A 26,918-nucleotide genomic window follows, 5' to 3' on the forward strand; every position below is an offset into this window, starting at 1 on the left:
GGACTCTCTACAAATCACTCTGATTCTTAGAATGCTGATAACTTGCAACAATGTTATCTAAAAATCTAGGCAGGCATTCCTTCTGCATTACTAACAACACAAATAAAAAAGTCATGATTATAATGAAGATAAATGTCCGTATAACTTTCTTTTAAAATAGGGGCAAAGATAGGAAAGAGAAATTTTCCCTAATTATTTTGTTGGCTTCTTAATAGTTGTACATGGTTGCAATTTTGAGTACATGTTTTTGGTTAGTATTTTAATTTATTGTCTTTCTCTTTCCCATTATGATTTTTCAATCTTTAATTTCTTTTACAAAGTCCTAAAGCACCCAGTGCTGCATTTTTAGTTATAGTGGATATTCAATAAATAAGCAATTCAAGGCATATTTAAATGTACATATTGGGGGGCGCCTGGGTGGTTCAGTTGGTTAAGTGTCTGACTCTTGATTTTGGCTCAGGTCATGATCTCAGGGTTGTGAGATCGAGCCCACCATCGGGGTCTGTGCTGGGCGTGGAGCCTGCTTAAGATTCTCTCTCACTTTCTCCCTCTGCCTCTCCCCCGCTCATGCTTGAGCCCTTTTTCTCTCTTAAAAAACGTACATACGAGGTATAAATTATTATATAAAGTACTTTCTGAAGTGGGGCAAAAGTGAATGAGATAGTCTCTGACCTTCAATATTTTACATAGCAAATTAGAAGCAGACACATAAACCAGAAAAGTCAAAGTGTACATATCCTAACAGAATTACAAGCAAAGGAGGGGAAGTTCCTACTCAGTTGATACAGAATCAAGGTTAAGAATATCTTCAGGAAGGGTCAGTCAGTTAAGCATCTGCTTTTGCCTCAGGGTCATGATCTCAGGGTCCTGGGATCCAGCCTGCATCAGGCTCCCTGTTCAGTGGAGCGTCCCACCCCTGCTCATGCTCTCTCTCTCTCAAATAAATGAATAAAATCTTAAAAAAAAAAAAAAGAGTATCTTCAGGAAAGGGGTGCCTTGGTGGCTGTCAGTTGGGCATCCAATTCTTATCACAGCTCAAGTCTTGATCTCAAGGACATGAGATCAAGACCCACATTGGGCTCCACACTAGGCATGGAGCCTACTTAAAAAAAAGAGTATCTTCAGGAAAGAAGAGATATGTCATGACCCTTGCATGACATGGTATCTCCCCAGGTGTAGCTGTAAGACGATGATGCTCAGAGCAAGAAAGAAGAAAGGAAGACAAGCTTGGGGACAAGAAGGCTTAGGGGCATGCTCAGTAAGTGGTGACCCTGTGTGACTGAAATGCAATGTAAGTGACCGACAGGGAAATGACAGGAAAGGTCAGTGTGGGTTACACTGAGGAGAGCTTAAGAGTCTGGAATTCACTTAGGAAACAATGTGGGGTCAGTCACCCTTTAAGCCAAGGACCAACAGGACCAAAGTTCCACCTGAAGAGATTCCCTCACAGTGGTATCTAAGATGAGCTAGAGGAGAGAGGGTAGGGATGGGGAGTTTGCCTACGTATTTCTCCAAATCCACAATAATCCTTGTTCTTTCTGGTCACCCAGCTCTTCGGTTGTACCATTTTAGCAACAGGAGCTCCAGCACTTGAGGTTTGGGGTCTAAGGGGACCACTCCCCCAAACCCATTCCCTGTGTTCCACTTCATACAGCAAGTTTCTGTCCTGAATCCTTTGGTAACTTCCTGTCCTAGTTCCCAGCTCTATTCCCTGGTTCCTTAAAAAAAAAAAAAAAAAAAAAAAAAGGAGAGGGGCTCTGTTTGAGTCTTTCTGATTCCTGTACCAGGCACCATCTGCTCATGAGCACTACCACCTAAGGAATTCAGAATACCCTGGCTACTAAGGTCTACCTGGATTTCCCTCTCTCACTTACCTGGATGCTGTCCTATTTTACCCTGTCGGGCAGAACACAACCCATTGCTCTATTTGCCTGGCCTGAGATTTGGAAAGTTGTCATCTTGGTTACTCTGGGGTTCCTGACAGCCTCTGGCATCCTGAACCTTCGCTGTCAGCCTCACCAGCTAGGTCAGGCTCTCCTGTGGGCAGATTTACTACCAGAACCTCACCTCTCCCTACCTTCTCTAGCATTCTCTAGCTTTCTATAGCTGGTACAGCTAATACCTAAATATAACCAAGAGGCTACCTGCAATAATAGAGTGATAAGGACCAGATAATGGGGACTGAGAAGAAAGGCTAATGTTAGAGATCCTGTACCAGAAGAAAACACATGAAAGGTTTTAGGAACTAATGGAATGTAGAAGATGGTAAGAGGCAAGGAAGAGTCAAAGGACTCTATGGTTCCAAGTCTGGATGCCAAATAAAGCCATGTCTGCAACAGCATGGATAGCTGGGACTGGCAAGGGATCTGTTTTGCTTTGGAATGGATTTTGTACATAGTACTTTTCCACTCTCTCTTCCCTCACTCTGTGCTCATTCATAGCATTTACCTCTCTAGAATGAAAGCTCCAGGAGGGCAGGAACCTTGCTCGCTCACTCACTCCAGAATACCGGACGCCAGAACAATACTTGCATGCATCACGTTTTCAGTGCAGATATATGTAGACCTTAGGAATGGATTTTGAGTTAACATGCACTCCTTAGGCATTGCTACTCATCAAGTGTTTGGGTAGAAGTGCCTAGGTCTTGGGTGGAGACTTGGCTTGAGAGATGTGGGTACTGAGAAGAGATGGCATGATGAGAAAGAGCACAGTCAAAGAAAGGGAAGGGCTAAGACACATAGCAAACTCCCTCAAAGGTTTAGGGGACAGGAGAAGGGGGAAAGAGGAGGCAAAAGGCAGCAAGAAAAGTCAAAGACAACCAAGATAATGACATCTTTTGTAAATCAAGGAAAGACTAACCAGCGATGGCAAATGCTGCAGAGGTTGGGATGGATGAAAATGAGAGAGTGACTCTGAATTTCCCGATTGGGAGGCTTGGAGTGTCATCAGTGGAGTGCTGGATGCAGGCAGAGATGGCAGAGGGAGAGGAATGTTAGTGTGGAGAGGATGTGGAAGCAGTGACATAGGCTGGATTTTCAAGATGTTTGGTCTTGATGGCAACAGACTGCAGAAGTTGGAGGAACAAGTGTTAATTTAGACAGGGGATTTGTTTGTATTCTTATCTTTGGGGAGATGGAAATATATTTAAGGATCCAGAGGGAGGAACCTCAGCCACTACACACATGGCACCCCCACCCCCCAAAAAAGAAAGAAAAAAACCAGGAAGAAATAATTATGTAGGAAAAGAAGTGTAAATAACATTTTGAGTTCTAAAGACACAGAAGGGAAGTGACTGAGAGCAAAGGTGGGACCAGAGAAGGGCCCTCGAGCTCAGGAGATGAAGAGGGAAGAAAAGAGGCCCTGGGGGAAAGTAAGTGGAAAGAAGACTGCTCTCCTGCCCCAGAATCCAAGAGTCTGTGGACCAGCCTACACAGAGCTGAAGAGACAGGTAACTTCCCACTTTCAAACAAGGCCAGAGAACTTGAAGTTGGGGCCTAGGCCCAGCCTGACTTATAGGACAAGATGGCCTTCCAAAATATAGTTGGCTCAAGGACTACCAAAGCAAGCAGAGGACAAGACACTTCTCTCTCTCTCTCTCTCTCCCTTTTTTTTTTTTTTATATTTTTATCTTTAAGTAATCTCTACACCCAATGTGGGGCTTGAATTCATATCCTGAGATCAAGACTCACATGCTCCACCAACTAGGATCCTTCTTAATTACCACCACCACGGTAAACATATGAGTACAATGGCATTGATTACGATGGCATTAGTAAATCAGTGTTGCATCCTCTCTGTTACCAATTAAAAATTCCTACAACAGAAACCCAGACTAGGAAAAGCAGCATTAATCACTAGGTAGTGGAACGCAGTAGATTCATAGCCATGTGACTATAACGCCAGGAGTTTAGGGGAAGGAAAAACAAAGATTTACTTTTCTTGGAAGAAATGCATCTTCTTTCAGATCCCAGCATATTGTGGGATGTGCCTAAGGTGTACTTTATAGTATGCCAGACAGCACATGGCCTTGGTCACATCCAAACAACTAGAGTTCACTGTTTGAGACAATTTATTAAAGAAGAAAATACCTTTCTCTTGGTTATTTCCAAATGCATCAGTTTTCCCCTAGACGTGACATCTTTCCTCAATGTGAATAAAACATCTGTTACAGCATTTTGTGCCTCCCTTTATTTTAGGCTTTACTGATACACTTCATAAAGCTCAGCAGAAATTTAAGCCTTAAAATAAGCATATATATAAGGTAACAACAAAGTATTTTATAATGGGACACTTGATAACATCTTATGAAATTCAAGTAAGACATTAAGATGGGTTTAGAAAGAAATGACACAAATGTAGCAGATAAATTCACAAAGAATTGTTAACATATCTCCTTGGCTTGTCTTTATTCTGTTATGTCACAATTTTGATGCAAAGAAAACAGACATCTAATAACTTTTTCAGGTTGTTAATGTAGTTTGGTAGTCTTTAGGAACTAGGGATATAGCACCCACAAATAACTCCTTGGAGCTAAACTTATATAAAATCCTGTGTGAATCTGAAAAGAAAACAGAATAGAAAGATGGCTAGGCTTTCCTCAACAAATATGGGATAACATAAAATAACACTTAATGCTGTTTAAAATGAATTTTCTTAAATATTCAGGGTTACAGCCTGAATATTAAAAAGAGATGACAAGGAAAAGTGAAGGAGAATTTCTTTGTGGCTGTCTTTTCTACATTAGGGAGAGAGAAGTTAGCAGCCAAGATTCAAGTAAAGGGCAAGCTAGACAAGTGAGGAGACTTTCATCCTCCCTTCTCAATATCTTCTTACTGGCACTGTCCAGAGCCCTACTCCCATCTTGGGTAGCCATGGCAACCCGAAGGGCCAGATTCTCTCAATGCTTAGGGAAACATGAGAGGGGGACACTTAAGAAGACCGGTGTGGTTCCATTCACAACTGAAGAATAAGGGAGAACAAGATGTCCAGCCAGGGATTAGGAGTCAAGGACTGACAACAGAATCTGGAACTGAAAGCACCTTAGAATTCAACTCATTCAACTCTGATCTGACTTGCTCAAGGTCACGTGGTACCTGGGTGGCAAGGACACTACCAGAACTCAGATGTCCTCACTCAGCACAGCACTCTGTCCACTGCCCACTGCTTCTAATCCAAGAAGCCAATTAGAAACTACAGAAAATGTAATAACAAAGCTATTGTTATTTCCCCTTCAGCCAAGTCTCTTTTTCCCCCCTCTCTTTTCATTATAGAAATTTTCCAATACCTCCACGTAGAGACGTGAGAATAATAAATAACCTGTACCCATCGCCAAGCTTAAGCAATTACCAACTTGTGGCCAATCTTCTTCCATCTACACTCACCCCCACCTCCAGGATTTTGAAACAAATCCCAGATATGGTATTATTATTTCTTTTTTAAACATTAAATGCTCAAAGAAGTTATATAGCTGCAAATGCATCAGAAGCAATTTGTTAGGATGCTTTGGTGTCCCTATTCCATACCTTTGTGCTATGTGAGGTATTTTCTATTTTATTTCACAGCTCTAGAACTAAAGGCCAGCTCCTATGTCAGCACAGGCCAGTAAGATATGCTCTGTGACCCTGCACATACACTGACAATATTAACCTTGGTGCAATGAGGAATTTTGATGAAGTGGTTGTATTAGACAATAAGCATAGAGAACGCTGAACTTATATCAAGAGATAAATGCTTTTCTACCTTAAAGGTAATATCACTGATGCCAGACACTTGTTTAAATTGGGCTTCATTTGCGCCTGAGGTTTAAAGCCAATTTCTTCCCGGAGTCCATATGAAAGGTACTAAATAATATAATTCTTAAAGTTTAACAAATCCACAAAATAATAAAAATAAATTTTCACACCAATAGTGTTATGACTCCCTTAGGACAGAAACCATTTATTTGTCTTAAAGGCATGATGGAAATTTTAAAATTTAACAATAAAATATAGCAACACTTTTCCTTCAAACAGCCATTTACATTTTGCCCACAAAACAAGTACATTCAAAAAAGACATTCAAAAAGTTTTTAAATTAAAAATAGGATTGTGCTACTGAAACTAAGTAGATAGATAATATTGTGTGTGTGGGAATGGATATTTCAGCTACAATGTTGACAAGTAACATTTTCCCTTCTAATTTTCCATTTCACCTTCCTTCACCTTCCCCTCCCTCCACACTAGTTTTCCATATGAATTTACAAGTATATAGTTAAAAATAAGAATATATTAGAAAGTCAGTGAGTGGAAAAGGAGGCAAATGTCAAATATGGACTTTTTTCTGGGGAAAAAAAAAGCCCTACAAGACACAATTTTTTATCTTTTAAAAATTTAACAACTTATCGTCTAGCAAAGTTATGATATTCATACCTGCTGAGGTTTCTCTAAATTTGTCACTGGTCTTCTTTTTCCTCCATTTCCAAGGCTTAAAGATTTTACCGATGGTGGAGAGTTTCCCCTTTCTCTTGAAGGGAGGTGTTTGGGAGCCTGCTGTTGGGCCATCTGAATTTGCTACAGATGCTTTGTCCAGTCCATCAACTGTACAAAGAAAAATAAAGTCAGAGAAAAGCTGTAATAAAAAGTTTGAGACAACATCGTCTGGTTCTTCCTGCACTTTAATAGCAAGTATGACCACTTTAATTGGAATCTCATGTAAAGTTTATTTTGTCCCACTCCCCAGCTGGTAGAACTCCCCTAATATCAATCAGTAAATCAATCAATCAGAAATTACAGTCCACTTAGATAATCATTTTGGGAAAATAGAAAAGAAGCAAGAGACTTACATAATAGGTAGGGCCAGACAAATAAGGGTCTGTGAAACACAGCTGAATCCATCTGCAGCAACTACATCACTAGTTTGTGGAGGAACAGAGTATTCTAAGTATTCCTGAAATAGGATGTTCCTCCAGAGGCAAGTATAGCATTCTCAGTAATGAATGTTACAGTTATGGTGTAGTTAAAACCATTGTTTCTCCTTTGCAAAATAAAATGTAGTGCCAAGAAGCTAAATTCTAATTTTTACAATACTAAAACTATCTTTTGCTTCTATTTAAAAAGAAAGTTTTCAGCTTCCCAATAAACTGATAATTTTCGCTAATAATAAGAAATGTGTGGAAAATGTGGGTATTGTGTGTGATAGAACATATCTTTAGTGCCTTAATCAACTTATTAATCAGAGAAAGGCCCAAAACCTTAAGTTGCCTTGCATTATGTTCAAAACAGAAGGTAGACAATGATGACTTATGTTATTCCTACTATTAAATGGTAATGGCAAAAAACTGGAAGCAGCCCAGAATGGATAAACCATGGTATTGTTCATGCAATGAAATAACACTCAGCAATAATGATACCCTCCCCAATACATACAACAACATGAATGCCTCTAAAAAACACTGTGCTGAAAAAAAGCCAGGCACAACGGAATACATACGTGTGGTTCTATTTATATGAAGGTCTAAAGGAGCCAAAATGAATTTATGATAATAGCAAAAAAAGAAAGAAAATCAGAACAGTAGGGACTTCTTGGAATGAGATGGAAGTAAACATTAGTTGAGAAGGGGCTTGAAGGGAACTTACTAGGGTGACTGAAATTATCTCAATAAGGGATAGATCATACACAACTCATCAAATGGTATTTATGATATCATGTATTTTACTTCATGTAAAATTTACCTTTAAAAAAACCATAAATAAATAGTGATTTTGCATGCAATTAATGATATGCATGCTGATGTGTTTAGGGGTGAAGTGTACTGATGTCCAACAAAAATAATTAATGGACAGACAGATGGAATGGGCAGATGGATAAATATAATAAAGTAAATAAAACTTATACTCAAAAAAAATATAGCAAAAAGTTAAGTGTTAAATCTCAGGGTGGATATGTGGTGATTAACTGTGTAATTCTTCCGTCTTCAAAACTTTCATAAGAAAATACTGGGAAAAACAAAACAAAAGAAAAACTGAATGGCAAGGACTTTGGCTTGCAGGAAAATGGAGCAGACTTATTTCCTATTCCTCCTGCTAAATAGAACTTAAAAACCCTGGATGTTAAATATAAACGAAGCATAAGAAGACTCAGCAAAGTGAAAAGAAAGTAGACCACCCTGAGACTTCAGGACCCAAGAAACAACATGAAGGTGAGATTCCTGGGTTTTCTTTTTGTCTCCTTTATACCAGACTTGTAGCTGAAGTGGTCACCAACCTGGAGACACCATGAGGCATAGACCAAAATAGCCTCAACAAAAGCCTGTTCTCCAGCCAAAAGAGCAAGAAAGGGACAGCCTAGCAAGATGAAAAACCTTTAGACAATAACTGCTCTACTCCAGCCAAATACCACAAGAGAAACTACCACCATGAATGCCAGCAAAGGCTGAGTGGGGTAGACTAGATGTCTACCCTCATGAAGTTGTAACAAGAAGCCCCAACTTCCCTGTCAGAGAATTCAAGGAAGAGCAAGGAGGGAGTTGGGACCTTCATGCCCACCAGCTGGTAATGAATCATCCTCTACAGTGTCAGTAGAGACCACATGGGAGCCTGGCTGTCCACCCCTACCCAGCAGTAATGAGGGTTCTCTCCTCCTCCATCCCCATAAATATTGGGGTGGTATCAAACCAATGCCCAGTGGGAACAAGACCACCCCTATCCACTGTGGTATCATTGGAGACCATGCAGGGATCTGGAAATACCATTATACCCAAGAGTAATGAGGAGCATTCCCTGCCCCCATTTCCACCATAAGGTATCAACAGAGGATGAGTGGGGAACCTGGATTTTTACCTCTACCTGGCAGTAATGAGGCAGTACCCTTCCTTCCAATGCTGGAGATGTGGCAGACATAGCCAGTTCAAAACAACAACAACAACAACAAAACAAAACAAAAAGAAGGATTCAATAAGATTTTGAGTCCTATAGCATAATATAAAAATGTCTACATCTCAATCAAAAATCACTTGACATACCAGAACTAGAAAAATCTTAAACTGAAGGAAAAAATACAATCAATATACACTAATACCTAAATCCTTATGAGCTCCTTCCAAATAAGAAGGATAAATGCCATTCTTCCCTCTAGTGATGCCTATTCTAGTTTCAGATAGAAATGCAAATCCTGCAGTGACTGTTTCTTCCATATATGGTTTCTGACCCTATTTTACCCTGCCCATATGGACAGGGTATAGGCAGAGAGAAATATAGGACAGACTGATTTTGAAGCTAAGCCAGAGTGAAAATATAAAATCCTGATTTACTTTACTTCCACTCTTCTCCAACTACCTTACTCAAACAAGGGGCAAACCTAAGGAGGCACTGAGTGTCTGGTGTTTCTTCTTTTTTGAGATTTTATGCTGAAGGGCTTAATTTTGAACAATTTAAATGTTGTGAAAGATATAAGGGCTGACTATTACACACATAGGAATGAGGGTTTCTACCTCAAATTCATCTCTGTGGCTATAGACATACATCTACTTCTTTTCTCTCAAGCCACATATCCAGTTCCTTGACACTCCATAAAAATTCTGCTTTTGATCCAAACTACTTAAGAATAATCTACTTTTTCTCCTGAAAACAAAAATAAACAAAACAAAAAGTAAGTAATTCTCTAGGTGACAGATGGGGAGACTGAGTGAGTGAAGAATTAAAGCCTTAATGTTAAATTCATAGCTGTATAAGAAATTAAGTGCCATTATCTTTATTATGCATCTACCGTTCTAGTCTTTATCTCTTCTCTGGAAAGGGCCTGGGCCAGTGCCAATGACCAGAGCAGTGCATACACATACATATCTTTTTTCTGACTGAATAAATTCATCTGTAATTTTGTAATTGTTGGGTTAGTAAAACAAACTACACTTCCAATTAGGAACCATATGTTGGCACAGTTGGCCACATTGCCATTGTACTTCTATTAAATCATGAATGTGTAGGGGATTTTCATCTGCTTTTGAGTAGTATGAACAGAATATAAACTCTCTTCTCTCCTCCAAACACCTAGGAGACTGCCAGTTCCATTGGTACATCTATAATTTTTCTTTTGAACAACTTACCATTAAAATCAGTTTGAAACTTAATAACAAAATTTTTCACAGGTCTCCTGAATCTTGCATTTACATGCAGATGAGAACAAACTGCTAGGTAAATCCCAGATGAAAGTCTAAATTTCCTGTTTTAAAAGGTTAATTTTGATTGACTTTCATGTTTTGAAAAGTAACCTGTCCTTCATCAGAAGTTTCTTTTTCACACTTGAGATCAACATTTTAAAATATTTATGTATTTTACAGTTTTTATGTTTTCCAGTATAAGTCTGCCACTTTCCCCTTTAAAGGCCACAGAACTTTAGAGCAACGTTTAGGGAAGATTTGACTGTATTTCCTATACTGACTTGAGGCCTCTCTCAACTGAAAAATGCCTTCATATACATACTATCATATATAGGGGCATACATTTCTGGACACAGAACCAAGTAGGCAACAAGATCAGAATAAACTCAAGCTCTGAGCCATCGCAGATGAGACCGGATAATGGTTTCCAAGGAAGCCAAGTGGCTATCCTTGTTCTGAGTTCACTAATGGAGATCCTTACTCTCTTGCTAATCAGAGTTTACTTTGGGTTGTATCAAATCTCTTCCTTTTGGGGGGTAAGATGAATCATCACTGGACAGGAAAAGAAAAGGAACAGAAAAATCAAGGTGTGTGGCATTACATGAGAGCATGAGTTAATTCTGAAACTGCTATCCATGTACATTGGGATAGAATAAATAAGTAAACGGACAGTTGATGTTGGAAGCCAGGTTTCTCACTGCTGGAAAGGGAGCTTATTGATAAGCAAGGGGGGGTTGCTAGAATGATCCATACGGCACTGTATTAGGGTTGGAAATGTCATAATGAACTCATGTTTGGCCAGACAGATAGACAGACAGAAAGAGAGAGAGAGGGAGAGATTGAGAGAGAGAGAGAGAGAGATAGATGATAGATGATAGATAGATAGATAGATAGATAGATAGATAGATAGATAGATAGATATGCGTGTACATACAGCTCAGTATACACACATGTATTTCCTAGTTCTGTTCATTCAGAAAGCCTAGAAGCAGCAATACCCCAAGTGAGCACACTGGCACTCAGTTCTTGGTTTCTAACAGGGCTCTTCAAAGAAAAGGAATCAGATCTCTACTGAAATGGCTGCTTCCAGGGCTAGGGCAGGGAAAATACTAGATGAGCCGGGAGCATGTTACAGTGCCATAAAGTAAGCAAGGGCTCAAAACACATACTGATGGGAGTATGTCAAAGTCACACAGGAGCCAACTGAAAGAGTCCCAATGGCCAAAGCTGGAACAACTTGAGCAACAAAATAAATAAAGTGGTATTAGATGATAATCCAAAGTATAAAATTAATATATACAATACTGATAAATATTGAATACTGATATAGACAATATCACATTGATATGAATATTGAATGGTTAATAATATAATACTAATAAGGATAAATATTGAATAATTAAATAAATGTGGGAAAACAAATTTGTACAGAAGAACTACAAATAATTTATATAAGCACTCCATCTCAAGGGAGTAGAGCTGAACTCCCCACTCCTTAAATGTGGGCTACGCATTGGGACTTCCTTCCAAGGACTGCAACATAAAACGGAGGGGGAGGAGTGACCTTACAGAGGAGAAAATTGACAAACACTACCTCAGCTAAGTGATCTTCATTAATTTCATCAGTAGTAAGTCATGTTGATCATATGTACCCTTGAAATGATGGATGAGAATCATACTTCAAAACTCATAACCCTGCTGTAACCATGAGAAAAACATCAGACAAAACCAAAATGAGGGACATTTACAAATTACCTGACCAATACACCTCAAACTGTCAAGGTCATTAAAAACAAGGAAAGTCTAAGAAACAATCAGAGACCAGGGGAGGCTAAGGAGACATGATAAATAAATGCAATGTGGTATCCTGGATACCACCTGAAACAACAACAAAAAAGAGCATTTGGGGAAAATGAGGGAAACCCTAATAAACTATGGAATTTAGTTAACAGTAATGCACCAATGCCCTGTTCTTTGGTTGTAACAAATGTATTATACTCATACATGAGATGAACAACAGGAGAAAGTAAGTAGGGGGTATATGAGAACTCTCTGTACTATTTTTGCAACTTTTCTACAAATCTAAAACTATCTTAAAATTAAGAATTCATGTGTATAAATGTGGCATTAGCTAGCATGAAGGTGCATGAGGATGAGGATTTAGGAGGTTCTTAGGGGTGAGGATATCAGCTGTAGGGAGACCTCAGGGAGTACTGCTTTTACCAACAGTAAACATTTCTGCTCAAAGAGGTTTTGGGAAGTTAATATGCTTTAGAATTGCCCATATTTCTCTCTAAAATCTCTTTTAAACAATATTTTCAATTCCTAGTATTTTATCACCAAGAGATATTTATAGGTCATCAAATTGCTATTTCAGCACTTTTTAGCACATGATAGACCCAAATAAGGTAATTGACATTCAACATCTTTCAAAAGTGTAGATAATGGGCCTTGAAAAATGGTGTCAGAAAGTATTCACTCAGTTACTGTGAGGCTGTACAGAGAGAGTTGATCCGAACATACCCCCAATACTCTCTCTCCCTCTTTCTCCCTCTCTCTCTCTCTCTCTCACCATGCCAGGATTAGTATCATGTATTGCTGACACAGAATGACAAACCTGGGAATAAAAAAGGTTTCTTGTTCTTTATTTTTAAGTCATTGAAGCTGAACTGTTTTCAATAATAGAATTTTATTTGGGAATCAAAGTAAATTTAAAGGACTGAAGCTTATTTCATGACAACTGAGGACGCATTTCCTATCTCAACCATTTTTTTCCCCTGCACTCATGGGGATGGAAGAGTGAATGGCACAATTCAGGTACAGAAATCCCATAGCTCATGCCAGTGTGAAAGGTCTGATGAACAGTACCCAGCAATGAACTAGCCACTGACCCACCTTGTGTTTCATTCTCTCCTCAAAGTGGAAATTAGTGAGCACTTTATCAACAGCAGAACTGATAATCAGATATTTATTGTGTATGCGTGCCAGGCTCTGAGCTAAAGTACCTTACCTGCCTTGGCTCATGCTAATTCTCATGACAATTCTGACATGGATACTATCATCAGTCCCATCTTGGAGATGAGAAAAGACTCACAGAGACTAAATATCTAGCTCAGGATTTGCCAGGGTGGGTGTGTGGAGGTGTGTTCATATGCAGAAAGATTAAATAAAGATTTATTGACTAAATTATATGACTGACAATGAATAAATAAGCATCTTCCTCAAGTGACACACTGGGTAAGGGGCAGAGCTTGGGTTCCAAGTCCGAGATGGTTCTCTTTACTACTGCACAGCAAGGCCTGCTTTAACTCAGTGCTATGAACCCACCATATAAGGTCCTGGGAGATCACAGACAGGAAGGATCCTCACCCTTACGGAGCTAGCAGGAGGGCTGGGGAAGCAGACGCAATCAGTGCTCCCCAGGTGAGGAGGCACTGGACCAGAGGTGGGAACAGAGCCCAAAGGTGGAAGCCCATGGAGGGGAGCAGTCAGGTGACTGGGGAATGTTTCACAGGGAGTGAGAGACTTGACTGGGAACCGAAAAGATGAGCAGACTTTTCGGTGGAAATCAAGGAGGGAATGGCCTGAAAGTGATCCGATTAAGGATGGCTGACCTTTTAAAGTAAAGCCAAGAAAAATGTTCTCATTGCCATGCCATGCCGCTGGTCTCAAAATAGACACATGGTACATATTTACGGAAAAAAAATGAAAGCAAATTTTTAAGGTCATGTCTTTGAACATGTGAAATGGTTAAATGTGAAAAATTTAAAAAGGAACTAGAGAATTAGTGAACTTTCTGTATTATCAATGTATACACCATGACTTAAAAATCTGAGAATAATACAATTTTAGAGTTAGAAAAGATCTTGGTTGGTGCAGGGAAAAAAATTGCTTTTCATCAGCTGACTGTTTAAAGAAAAATCAACATTAAGGTAATAAGGCTAAAAATATATATTTTTAAAGATTTTATTTATTTGTCAGAGTGAGTGAGAGCACAAGCAGGGGGAGCAGCAGGCAGAGGGAGAGGGAGAAGCAGGGTACCTGCTGAGCAAGGAGCCGGATGGGGGACTCGATCCCAGGACCCTGAGATCATGACCTGAGCCAAAGGCAGATGCTTAACCGACTGAGCCACCCAGGCATCCCAGCTAAAAATATGTTTTTAGTTGTGTAGCCATCATCTTTTAAAATCCATTAAGAGTAAAAAGAACAGAATGTAAACAAGAAATTAAATTTGAAGAAAAAGAATAGAATATGAAAAAACCTTGATATCATAGAGTCAAATGAAGTTATATTAGTCCCCCCAGAGGAAGACTGCTCTCATAACTCGACTCCCTATTTGCCAATTTCCAGTCCTCTGTCACTTGAAAGAAGCTATAAAATTATCCAAAGGGACCTGGGGTAAGATCAGTCATTCAAATTAATACTACAGAGCTCTTTCAAAATGATTTTTAGGTATACTTACAGACAGTAAATGATTTTGTACATGCAATCACCATCCAGATCAAAGTCTAGAATCATTTCCAGACCCAGAAAGCTTCCTTGTGCTTCTTCCCAGTCAATACCCAGTCTCTCCCATCCATTCCCCCAAATAACCACTGTTTTAACCCCTATTACCACTGATTTGTGTCACCTAGTCTTGAACTTCAACCTAGTGGAATTATACAGCATATTCCTTTATGTCTGTCCTTTTTCACTGAACTTTATGTCTATGAGAATCATCTAAACACATGAGCATTCCAAAGCAAAGTTACCTAGCTACAAAATGGAAATCTGCTCTCTTAGCAAGACCTCAGATGACAGAGCTTTATCATATGATAGAGACAATGATAAGCTTTATGCAAGCTCTTCTACTTATAAAGGATATCATTACTAATTTCTTTATCTGGAAAATGCAAATATCTCCCTTCCCGTGCCAGATTTCTGGGAAAGCTAATCTATCTTTCTATTATCTTTTGAGACTGCCCTGAAACTATGCTAAATTGGAAGCTCACCTATGCAAGATGAAAGGTGAAGAAGCAGTTTATTTTCCATAAATAATGACAGTTTTATGTTTATTCCCACTCTGCAAATGAAATCATGCAGCAGTTCTGACCCACGCAATTCGCAGAAACACTGGGTACCATGTTATCTGGTATGGGAACAACAACTGTGTTTACATTCTACATTATCCTATATATATTAAAAACCTACATATATATTAAAAACCTCTCCTCAGTGGATAAACAATGACCCAAGAAGACTATGTGGCTTCCCAAGTCATTAACTAATGGCAGAGACACCATCTAGGTCCTGTGATTCCTGTTCAAGGCTTTTTTCCCCACTCCATGAGTCTGTCCTCATTGGAATACAACAGCTAAACTGGTGAACCAGTAGCACCTCTTGGTAGCTCCAGAAGGGCACTACAACTATTTGTAGAGCAAAAAGCAAAGAAGATGTTGCACAATCAGGACAGGCAATAAATCTCAGTTACTGTTTTGGGTTTTAACCAACCAATTGGAGTGGGTGACTGTAAGCCAAGAAGAGAGCTGAGTCCCACACCCAACTCTGCTTCCTAAGAGCCCTGTGACCTTCGGCAAGGACCCCAATATTTCATTGCTGAAATGAGGAGACTAAGTTACATGATCGCTAGGCTCGCTTCCAATTTAAAAAATTCTATGATTCTCATACTGATCTGTGCTGAATTCATAGATCTTACAGGCCACATGAAGACCTGTTCTAAGTGCTTCATGAATGTTGCCTCCTTAACTGTCAACACAACCCTGTGAAGTAGGTGCTTGTTAGCACTCCCACTTTATAAATGAGGAAGGTGAAGTCCAGAGAGAGCCAAGGAATTGTCCCAAGGTCACAGAGCTGGTAAGTGGGATTTAGTCAATAGTCTGCCTCCAGGGTATCCTTTGTACAAGATGGGTCAGAGGGATATGGGTGGGAATAGAGCTGTATTTTAAGAGGAGGCAAGACATAAACCTTAATGAATAATAACTCAGTTCTACCTCCAGCCTCTTCTGTGGACTAACCCAAGGAATTACAGCAGGTACTGTTATGCTCTCTGAAACAATGCCCAGTGTCTTCACAGTTTAGTTCATGCTAGTTGCAGGCAGAGTGTGTCCTTTGCTTAAATTAACTACGGTCCTTTGATTGCACATAATCCTTATTTACCATAGTATTAACTTTAGGAATTTGATATCACCAGTTTTTTAACTTGTTTTTCTAATGGAGGCAGCCATTATTTTTAAACCCCCAAAGGGAAAAGCTACTAAAGACTTCCATCTGTCTGCAAGCACTGACAAAGAATTTCGGAGTTTAAACTCATGGCTGATAGGCCTGCAGAATGAGTATGTTTGTGCAGCTGTATGACATCCTGATGCTCTGACATGCACAACAGCCCCTAGACTTGCTATGGGATATTTAACAGATTAAATAATATCACTTGTATTTTGGGTTTAAAGAAACTCTGATTGAGTAGAAAATGGGATCACTTTGCAAATGGAAAATGAATTTTATTGTTAAATAAAAGCATTTTAAGTTTTGAATACCACTGTGATCACAATAAGCAAAGCGTTCTATGAACAGCTTTGATGGCTCTACATGGAAATATTAAGAACTTTGCTACAGAAGTGAAAATAAGAAAGGAAGCAACCAACCTTCTACCTTCCTTCCCTTACTAACCTTCTCTCCTACAACTCCCCGAGTCTGGGGTGGGGAGCAGGTCATGGTGTGTGGAGGTTGTACTGTGTTTGTAAAAAAGAAGAAAAAGTTGACCCATCTCCAATGGGCAAAACATCAACTGAGCAAATTTTACCTCCTCTACGTTAGGATAACAACCACTTGGTTTGCTGAGCACAGGCATAGGGATGGAACTTTAGGGGAGAAACTGGCAGATCTTATGTACAAGTCATAAAATAAAGTCAAATGAAATTTCATAATTTTTAAGTAAGTGACTAAATTTTGCTTGAGAGACAATTATGAAAAATTTCCCATTGTGGATGAATGTAACAGAAGTATTAATAAAATAACATATTAAATCTGGACCAATATCTTTAGGTCGAAAAGCTGGTGGATAAATAAGAGCCCTGAGAATCTACCTATAATGTGATAACTCTGTTTATAGTCCAGCAGTCCCCTGGCAGTCACACCAAGTCACCGAGGCTGGTATCTGGGAAGAGAATAGTAGCCACATGCAGAATTCCAGACTACCTACCCAAGGCAGAAATGAAACCTACAGGCTTATACAGTGTTAGGCAAGATGCTGGGAGAAGAATTTATGTCTTAAAGAATCCCCAGGGCTCCCACAGTTATATCCTTATAGTTCAGTTAAGAGGTGACTGCAACAACCAGGCATCTCAACTTGGAGAGCAGTGAAAATGAATTAGAAATGATGAATGGATCCAAGGGACACTGAGGAAGAAGTGAGGAGATGGGGGAACTGTCTAGAGAAATCATGGAGAATTCTATGGCTTGAACCTCTCTGAGGTGTGGTGGAATGTCAAGAGAGGACTTGGAGAAAGACCTATATGGCTTGTGTTCAGACACCATGAACTTCAGGTATTAGCAGGACATTCAGGGGAAGATGTCCAGCAGACAGTCAGAAATACATTATCAGCACACTAGCAGGAAGTCAATGTTGAAATTATTTGGGGGAGTCTTCCAAACAAAAGCGGCAGTTGAGGGCCAAAGGTAAACGCTTAGAAAATGATTCTATTTAGAAGGCAGTAGGCTGTACATAGTAAAGAACCTTGGACTTCTTTACTGAGAATCATCGGGTACAAGATAAAGTTTAGTTTATTTGTTGTAAAGTCACAAGTGTGGGGGATTCTAGGGCATGTTTATGAACTGAGGGGAAAGAGCCTGAAGGGAGAGAGAACTGACTACCCACAGGGGGATGGGCTTCTCTCAGGATAGCAGTGAGACTCTGGGTGGAGAAGGAGAGCCTGAACCTCACTTGACGAATGTGAGGAAGTGAGCAGAAGTCAGGGGATGACGGCACCAGAGATGTGAAGAGGAATGCAGCAGGATGGTATGTACTTCCAGTGACAATACATGCTACTAGAAGCAAAGTGGCAGGCATGGCAGTCGGGAGTGGATCACATGTCAATGGTGAAGGCTGGGGGAGAGCAGAACCTCCATTACGGAGTTACCAGCCAAGGAGAGGTGGGTTCCAGACAAAACAAGACAAGGAGGAAGGAGAGGTCCACAAAAAGATGAGGCTGGAGAAAAATCTGCTTACTGTGGAATGGAGTCATTCATTCATAATTAATGTACTGAGCAACTATGCTAGACAAGGTAATGCTCCAAAGCCATACTAGTGAGCAAAAATGGATTGGACCTCTGCCCTCAGGAAGCTTACCGTCTACGAGAGGGGCTGACATTCTTCAAATAACCATCATTCCAATATAGAAACCTGGCACGCTGTGAGAGCGTGGGGGATGTAAGTGGCCGGAGGGGCTCAGACTGTGATAGTTGAGCACTAGTCCTTGTGACAGGCGTGGCCTGACACACTCTCCAAGTTCTGTGTTACAGATTCAGGGCAAAGCTGTTTGAGGGTTATTGAGATTGAATCTAGTTTCATAACAGTGCTTAAAAGGTAGAAACACCCCAACCAAATTAGGCAGGAAACCATTTAAAGTCACTGAAAAGCAAAGGATTAACATTCCTTCGTTTGTACACCTAATTCTCTAGAGAAGGGGGGCGGCAGGGAAGGGAGAGAATTCCATTAGCTGTTTTTTAAAAAAAAATTTTATAGTAATGATGACTTTAGGGTCAAGTTTAATTTTTTTCTCCAACACAGTCACTAAGGAGATCCCACTTACAAAATGTTCTATTTTGGTTTCTTTCTTTTAAAACGACATGTGTGTCAAGCAAGCATTCCAGAGAACGAGTTGTACCAGCAGGACTTGGGTAGAACACCACAAGGAAAGCCGCTCTGAATCCAATTAGGGCACCATCAAGCCAACCAGCTTATTCCAAAATTCTTTTCTGATATAATTTTTATTAAGATTTTCAATACTGGCCTAAAGGAACACTGAATGTGTACTAGAATAATGGGGGAAAAAAGCCCGTAACTGAACTTCAGAAGCAGCTAGTTGCAATTCATCAACTCTTCCAGAAGCCATAAAAGTAACTTTTTAATTGTTGTTGTTATTAAGCAAGTAGGGAAAAAAAAAAAAAAAAAGACTGCCTCTTGATGAGCAAGTATATAAAGAAAAAGTAACAGTGCTCCATACTAGATCAGGAGTCCCATGAGGACAGGCACCAAAAGCATTTCATTCCAGGTGGTGCCCCCACCCTGTACCCAGGCCACAGAAAGTCCTTAATAAATATTTACAGAATGAATGACTAAATCTTGGACAAATGTTTGGCAATAATGAACGTACAAGGCCTGGTCTAACTAGGCTATGATTTATTTTAGCAGGTCTTTAGATTTTTCATGTAGAGGAAATTGTTTCCAACGGTGCCTTCCTGCAGAACTCCAAATATTTTGAATGATAACATAACAAACACTAAAGTTTGAAATTGAGAAAATATCAAAGCCAGCAGGAAGGATGATTAACACTCATAAGAATGGTACAGACATTGTTGACAAATTTTTCAGGTGAACAAAGACTTACTTGCGGTTTACTGTGTCCTTTTAAAAAGACAACCCACCAAAGACAAACAAGTGAAAAAAAAAACAGTTGGAATAATTTACATGTGAAAAGATCTTTTAAGAATTTTGTATTTTTACACAGCAATGAGTGGCAAAAATTAAATGTTTTCAAGAATGACCCCTCCACACACCCCACAGGGACATTTCCTTCTTGCTTCTCAAAACACATTAGGCAACTCAGACTTTTCTGCAGTCTTCATCTTCTTTCTCCTAATTGGGGGACTCAGAAAGGCAATTTAGTTTCACAGTCAAAAAACCGGAAAGGCAAATTATCTGACTAAACTGAAACCAAGTCCAAATTGCCTTTGTTTTTCCATTGTTTTCAGGCATTATGTACAAGAATTTAAATCTCTCAGAAAACAGGGAACCACACAGAAGACTATAAAACCATATTTTTAACCTGAGATAAATTCTGTCATATTATAACATTATGGATATTTAGCTCTGTATTGATACTTCAGATTTTTGATTCACTAAATACATCAGAAACTGGTAGAACTACAAGGCCCTCTGCATGGTAGCCCAGTGTTGCGGTGGCAAATATCTGACTAGACAATGTGACGTGCCCAATGACTAATCATTCCTTAAGCCTGGCAACCAGCAGCAAGTTTTTGTCCCACTCTGAACAGAAAATACCACTCTCTTATCTCACCTTTCAACTGAGAATCAAACCTCTTCCGTTATACCAGTATCTTATGGGAGCAAACACAAATGGAGAAATGATCGGCTCTTCCTGTGCTCTATATTAAAGCTTCCAGAAAAGTAAGAAAATGTTTTGTTTTATCCTTTATCTTATTTGGCACACTGGTGATACCTCGTATATGCTGAGAGAAAGAGAGAGAGAGGAAGGAGGGAGGGAGGGAGGGAGAGAGGGAAAGAGACGGAGAACAGGAGAGAGGAAGAAAGGGAGGAAGAGAGAGTCATTTTAAGTAAACACACAGACCTGTAAGTGCCAATGAGAGAAAACATGGGCCTTGAGCCAGAAAGACTTGAATTTAATAATCTGTTCTTCCACTTCCTAGCTGGTAATCTTGGGCAAGTCATTCAAGCTTTCAGAACCTCTTCCTGATCCACAGAATGGGATAATACAATTTAGCATTTGGGTTGTTGCAAGAGTTAACAGAAATAACATACGTAAAGGGTCATACTGCATCACCAATATTCAAGAAAGGTCAATGCCTTCCACTACTTCCTCTCCTAGTCTTACACAGACAAGTGGAAAGGGGGCTGTTAAAAGGTTTTGAGGGGAATAAATTCTAGAAAGTGGGTTATTTATGATTTGGAGCAACTGGGACAGTGAAATTTCTTTGAAAGCTATTTCCCTGGTCTTCTAGAGGGCTCCAGAAAAACAAAAACACCCTGTTCAAAACAGACTCCTGCACAGAGCCACCTGTGTTCTCCACTGGTCTCAGGTCAATTGCTGAGAGCAGCAGAGACCAACTAGCACTCAAAGGAAATCACCATCATCCTACAGCAGAAATGCCCTCAGGAAAGTCACAAGGCAAGAAGGCTGACATCACCCACAAGAATCGAGACAACAGCCAGAACTGGATTTGGCTCTATTTCCCACCAGCTGGGAAGGTGCACAGTTTATTTTTACACTTGTACTTGCAAAAAATAAAAAAGTAAAGTAAAAAACCCCACAAACCTATTTTACTCAAAAGACATGTTGCATATTTGGTGAATTCTTACTGAACCATGTTGAAAATTCAGTTATCAAACTGTCTACATCTCGTTGAGCTACAAGTTGTTGCTTTTAAAAGCCTGTGTTAGACAAGATGTGTTGCTATAGCGGCCAAACACAGGAAGTTGCATTTTACTCCTGTTTCCAAATATGCCTAGTGTTAAAATCTGAGCAGAAAACGAAGTTCTGTTTCATGACTCTATTAACTTCCGATTCTCTACAGTTAAGGCCACCATTAAATTCAACATAGAGGGTGCCTGGGTGGCTGAGTTGGTTAAGTGTATGCCTTCAGCTCAGGTCATGATCCCAGGGTCCTGGGATCAAGTCCCACATTGGGCTCCCTGCTCAGCGGGGAGTCAGCTTCTCCCTCTGCCCCTCCCCTCTCGCTCACTGGGTCTCTCAAATAAATAAATAAAATCTTTTTAAATAAATAAATAAATAAATTCAACATAGATATCTAAATCCTAAAGGACTCACACTTACTGAGAATCATCACCTACTGGACTGGCTAAGAAGTCATTATCAAGGGGATCTGTGTTTATTCTGTACCACTTCCTTTTTGAGATCTGACAGGAACCTTGTGCTCTTTCTTTTTGCTCCCAGGACTAGATACCGGACAATAAAAATAACATTAGACCGGCACTGCAAAATCTTAAGTACTTATTAATTAAATCCTTATCAGTTATTTCCATTGTATATAGTAAGACTTCATCTTTAGGTCTTAGGACACTGAATTCTGAATCTGAAATATCAGGGTTGAATCCAAGAGAAATGTTCTCACTTGGAAAAACACCAACGTTCTGTGACTTTTAACCATCCTTAGATTAAGTGTTTGGCCGATTCTAATCTACTCAATGCCTTAAAAGACTAAAGTGACAGGGTCACAACTAATGGGTGTGGAGCTTGGCTGAGGAATTCCTGTACACCCCCCAACTCCCACTCCATCACCCTTTGGATTCAGATCAGGGCCCAAAACAACTGGGTCTTACATGGAGCTTTTTAGGAATGCCTTGTATCTCAGCCATCTCAAGATCTAACTTACTTCTAGGAAACTCCTGGTCCAAAAGATGCCAAAAAATTAAATCATCTCTTAGGTGTCTGGAGAGTTTTCAACCCTTTTGAGGGAAGATCTAGGATTGCTAGATTCTGATGCACCCGTCTTACTTGAGTGCTTACGTGGCTTGAGGGACCTGTTCCATTTACATTAAAGAATTTTGAACCTCATGGAGGTGGGTATGTTTTTGAAGCACTATTTTCCTGCCTTGTGACAAGATGAACAAGTCCACCCAATCCGTCCACCCCAGTCAAGAGTTTAACAAGAGAAAGGAAGCCATTACCAAAGCCTCCTAAGTGTTTTGCAATGTGTAGGGGACATAATACAAATGTGTTTAGTCACATGTGAATCATCTTTGAATTACCAACCTGACTCAACGGAGCTGCTGCATTTTCTGGCGAGAACATTCCTGTTCTGGCTTTACTCTGACAGGTGTTTTAACGTTATCTTTCTTTAGCAACCCTATTCATTCTATTTCTTATTTTAGCAGCTTTTTGTGAAGAAACATGTCACTCTGCTGGATATCAAACACATCTAAGATAACAAAGCATACAGAGGAAGAAAAAAATCAAACACAGAAAAGATGAATCTATATGTAGTGACATTTGGGAATAAAGCATTTCTCTAAATAGTGTGCCTCACATTCAGGGACCTCAAAGATTACAAAACTAGTCAGGTGGTACTTACATAGTTGCTGACCACACTGGGATTCGCATCTTCATAAGCACTGTTTTTGTTAGCATTACACAATCAATTTGGCGCTCCACTCACGAGGTAATTATTTCTAACACAAATATGGCAGAAACAGTGTTCACATAGACTATTTTTAATTCTACCACATATAATCTTTACATTCCACGCCTCATCTCTTAAGTGGCACTGCCTAGTGACATATGTTGGGTCCCATTGCTGAAAAACACCTTCAAAGCATCCTCTTTCTCGGTCAGATCTACTGAGTATGTGGCGCCGTTGAAGGTGAGCAGGGAAGAAGATACAATCTGTTAGGAAGGGGAACTGAAGAAACCAGAAAAAAGACAATGGATCCAAGGTGTTTATGGGCCACTGTGAGTGGATCTCAGTTTGTAAACTGACGACATTGTTTTAAGGACTTTGTTATGGCTGATTTTGTCCTCCAAAATTCATCTGAAGTCTTCACCCCAAGTACCTCAGAATGTGACTGTTATTTGGATATAAGGCCTTTATAAAGTTATGTAAGGTGAGATGAGGTCATAATGAGTGGGCCCTAATCCAATTATTGGTGCCGTGGTAAGAAAATAGAGACTGGATAGACCTGTGCATTCACAAACCATATGAGGATACAGGGAGAAAGTGGCCCGGAGAGAGCCTCAGAAGAAACCCAACCTTGATCTTGGTCTTCTAAGTTCTAAGTCCTAAGTTCTCAGACTCCAGACTGTGAGGAAATGAAATTCTATTGTTTAAGCCAACCCAGTCTGTAGGAGTTTGTTATGGCAGCTCTAGCAAACTAATACAGACTTTACTATTGTCTGTAAAGCTGTGTATTCATATACTGAAGACAGCATGAAAATGTCACACACACCCCACCCCACCTAACAGAGGGGGAAAGAAAGTTCTTTAAAGGCTTCTATTATGATCACTTTTTAATGGCTTTATAAATTAAAACACCATCATTTGAAAAATGAGGTATTGGTGTGTTCTGACATTCCATGGTCTGATGACTAAAGGGGATTCAGTCTTTTAAAGAGTGTACAGTTCTAGATCCTTTTTAAAATCTCCAGTTTGATTTTATTCTTTTCGTGTTTTCTTTAAAAAATTGGCAGCCAAGTACTTTCCAAGCGACAGAACACTAGTTGCGCACATATGTATATAATTCCGTTTTAGTAGACTTTAGGAAAATGAAACACTGCTCTGTTAGACACACAGGAACATTCAACATGAGCTCAGTTAACTCGTTCTGGCTTATTCCAAGTTTCCATCCTCAGCCAGCTCCTCCACAGACAGCCTGGCAGGTCAGTGCGAGTTAACTTTACAGATGCAGAAGAAATTTTGAAAAACACAGAATCCCTTTAAATAGATGAAATCGGCAATTGCAATCCTGAATCATCCTGTCAGGTTGCCCTGCTCAGTCCTGTGGGCTACCCAGCTGTGGTCAGAAGCATTTTTATTCTGGAAGGAAGGTCCAAGGCAATGCTCAGCAGGCCCTCCTCAGAGCACCTTAGACAAACAACAGTGGCCTTTCCTCGGGGAGGCTGAGAAACCCTTTAGTAAAAGCTTTTAAGAGACCCCAGTTAAGACTGGAATTTACTTCACACTGGGCAATGTACTGCAAAATAGGCACATCACTGAAAGGAAAGACCCCTGAAGTACAAACAGAGGCAAAAATAAAAAGCCAAACATTTCTGAAAGGAACATATGAAAAGAATTTTTAAATAAATGATTGCTTCCTTTTGAAGTTTTCAGAATTGGCTGCCCACATTTCTAAAAGAGAAAAGGGCTCAGTCTCCTTTTTATAAAATAGACCTTACTAAAATCTTTCTTACAGTCCCTCCCACGCATTATTAAACACCTGTTTTCATCCAGCCCCCTGCTCTGTCACTTTGGTTCCTCCTTAAGTAATTAGCATGCAGCCACCTCAGATGGAAGTTCAAGGAGGTCTTCCTAAAAAGGCAACAGAGTCGAAATTCTGTGTCCTTTCCTTAAACAGTAATTGTCATTCTGCAGATAACTTCTTTCCTTTCTAATGTAACTACATTTACCTCAAGCCTGACTGTTGTGGGAAATGAATTATCTTGCAGTTTATAATATTAGCAAAATGTACGTAAGAGCAAAAAAATTTCTGGCAATGAGATTTTACCAAAATTGTACTTGACAATGGGAATACTTGCTCAGAACAGGACATATTAATGACGAAATTTATCAAGACACTGGGTACAGAACATCAGTGTTTTTGAACTGGACATTTTGTAACTTCTACCTCATGTCAAGAGAAGACACATTGTTAATGAAGAGAAATTTTCATCTGAAGCCACTTTTTAAACACTGCTAATCTCCAGAGGATATTTCTCATGTTAAGAACCTTCTGGAATGCTTACTGAAAATTCGGATTCTGAGACCCCTCTCCAAGAGACGGATTTTGCTGTTGCCCAGAACTGAGTATTCTCCCCAGGCATACTAGGTGATTCTCACAATCAGCAAAGTCTGTAAAGTACCATTATTATCACCACAGTAAACATATTTTTAAATTAGTTCATTCAGCTATAAAACATTAAACATCTATAAAATATTTTTTTAGACTATAACAACAAGGGTAGATCAAAGGTGAGTTCTCATGTGAAAATCATTCGAGAAAGTCTTTTTTTTTTTAAGATTTTATTTTTTGACAGAGAGACAGCAAGAGAGGGAACACAAGCAGGGGGAGTGGGAGAGGGAGAAGCAGGCTTCCCGCTGAGCAGGGAGCCCAATGCGGGGCTCAATCCCAGGACCCTGGGATCATGACCTGAGCCGAAGGCAGACGCTTAACGACTGAGCCACCCGGGTGCCCTTGAGAAAGTCTTTTGAAATTAATTAAAAGCTATGTGCTGAAGAGAAAAAACTAATCTTCTACATAAAGAGAAAACATTAATTGTGGTTAATTATAAGCGACAGTATTTTGACATGTTACAGCAAGTTTGCTTTGCTACCTTATGACGCAGCCAAGCTATCGACCAAGAAGAATGCCAGAATAAAGATGCCTTCTAGTAGTAGGTCTCAAAAAAACCAAGTCCCATGAGCTTTTCTCAAGAAGCTACCTGCGTGCTCTGTCCAAATTAGGAAATGGACCCAGAGAAGATAAGACTCTGACCTAGCAATCTGGAGATCCATCACAAGAGGGAAGTGGGAGGACTCCCCAGGATGATATGAAGAGAGATGCAGGGTAACAGCCAGGCAGCAAGCTTAGAGGAAATCCAGTCCAACTCGGATTCACTTCTTACAGCCGAACTTGACTGAATAACAAAACTGTTTGAGCATACTGAGAAGAGATTTACATAATTGGGGAAAGATTTGGGGGTGAGTATGCAGGCCCCTTCTCAAGCAAACAAAAACACCAGTAAGGAAAGCAAAAGCCATGCAGGAAAGAAAAAGTAATCCTGGTTGACCACAAGGCTTAGCTAGCATCAATTTTTACAGTTATAGAGAATACTGTTCTAATCAAAAATACAATAGAAGAATGCTGGGAAGATGAGAACATGGAAGGATGGGAAATGCGTGGTGGGGTGGGGAGACGGGTCAGAGAAGGTGTGAAAAACAAAGCTATGTCTTCAGTTTCCATACTGTGAGGTCAATAATAATGTGTCAAGCTGTACAATCAATAATTAGCAATGTAAGCATGCTATTTAGAGACTGGAGGTAAATACTAAAGAATGGTTTAAACAACCATACACTACTT

General features: G+C 39.7%; 1 protein-coding gene across 6 annotated transcripts in view; it reads right to left on the minus strand.

The window, feature by feature from the left end:
- PHACTR2 (phosphatase and actin regulator 2) overlaps window positions 1–26,918 on the minus strand; it is a 190,724-nt gene that overhangs the window by 89,111 nt on the left and 74,695 nt on the right. For all 6 annotated transcript variants that reach the window (XM_027601423.2, XM_027601422.1, XM_027601421.1 and 3 more), the window contains exon 2: window positions 6,408–6,575. In XM_027601423.2, the coding sequence (XP_027457224.1) occupies window positions 6,408–6,575 (168 nt within the window). The remainder of the gene's footprint in view (window positions 1–6,407; window positions 6,576–26,918) is intronic.

Source organism: Zalophus californianus, chromosome 7, assembly GCF_009762305.2.
Source record: "Zalophus californianus isolate mZalCal1 chromosome 7, mZalCal1.pri.v2, whole genome shotgun sequence".
Lineage (NCBI taxonomy): Eukaryota > Metazoa > Chordata > Mammalia > Carnivora > Otariidae > Zalophus > Zalophus californianus.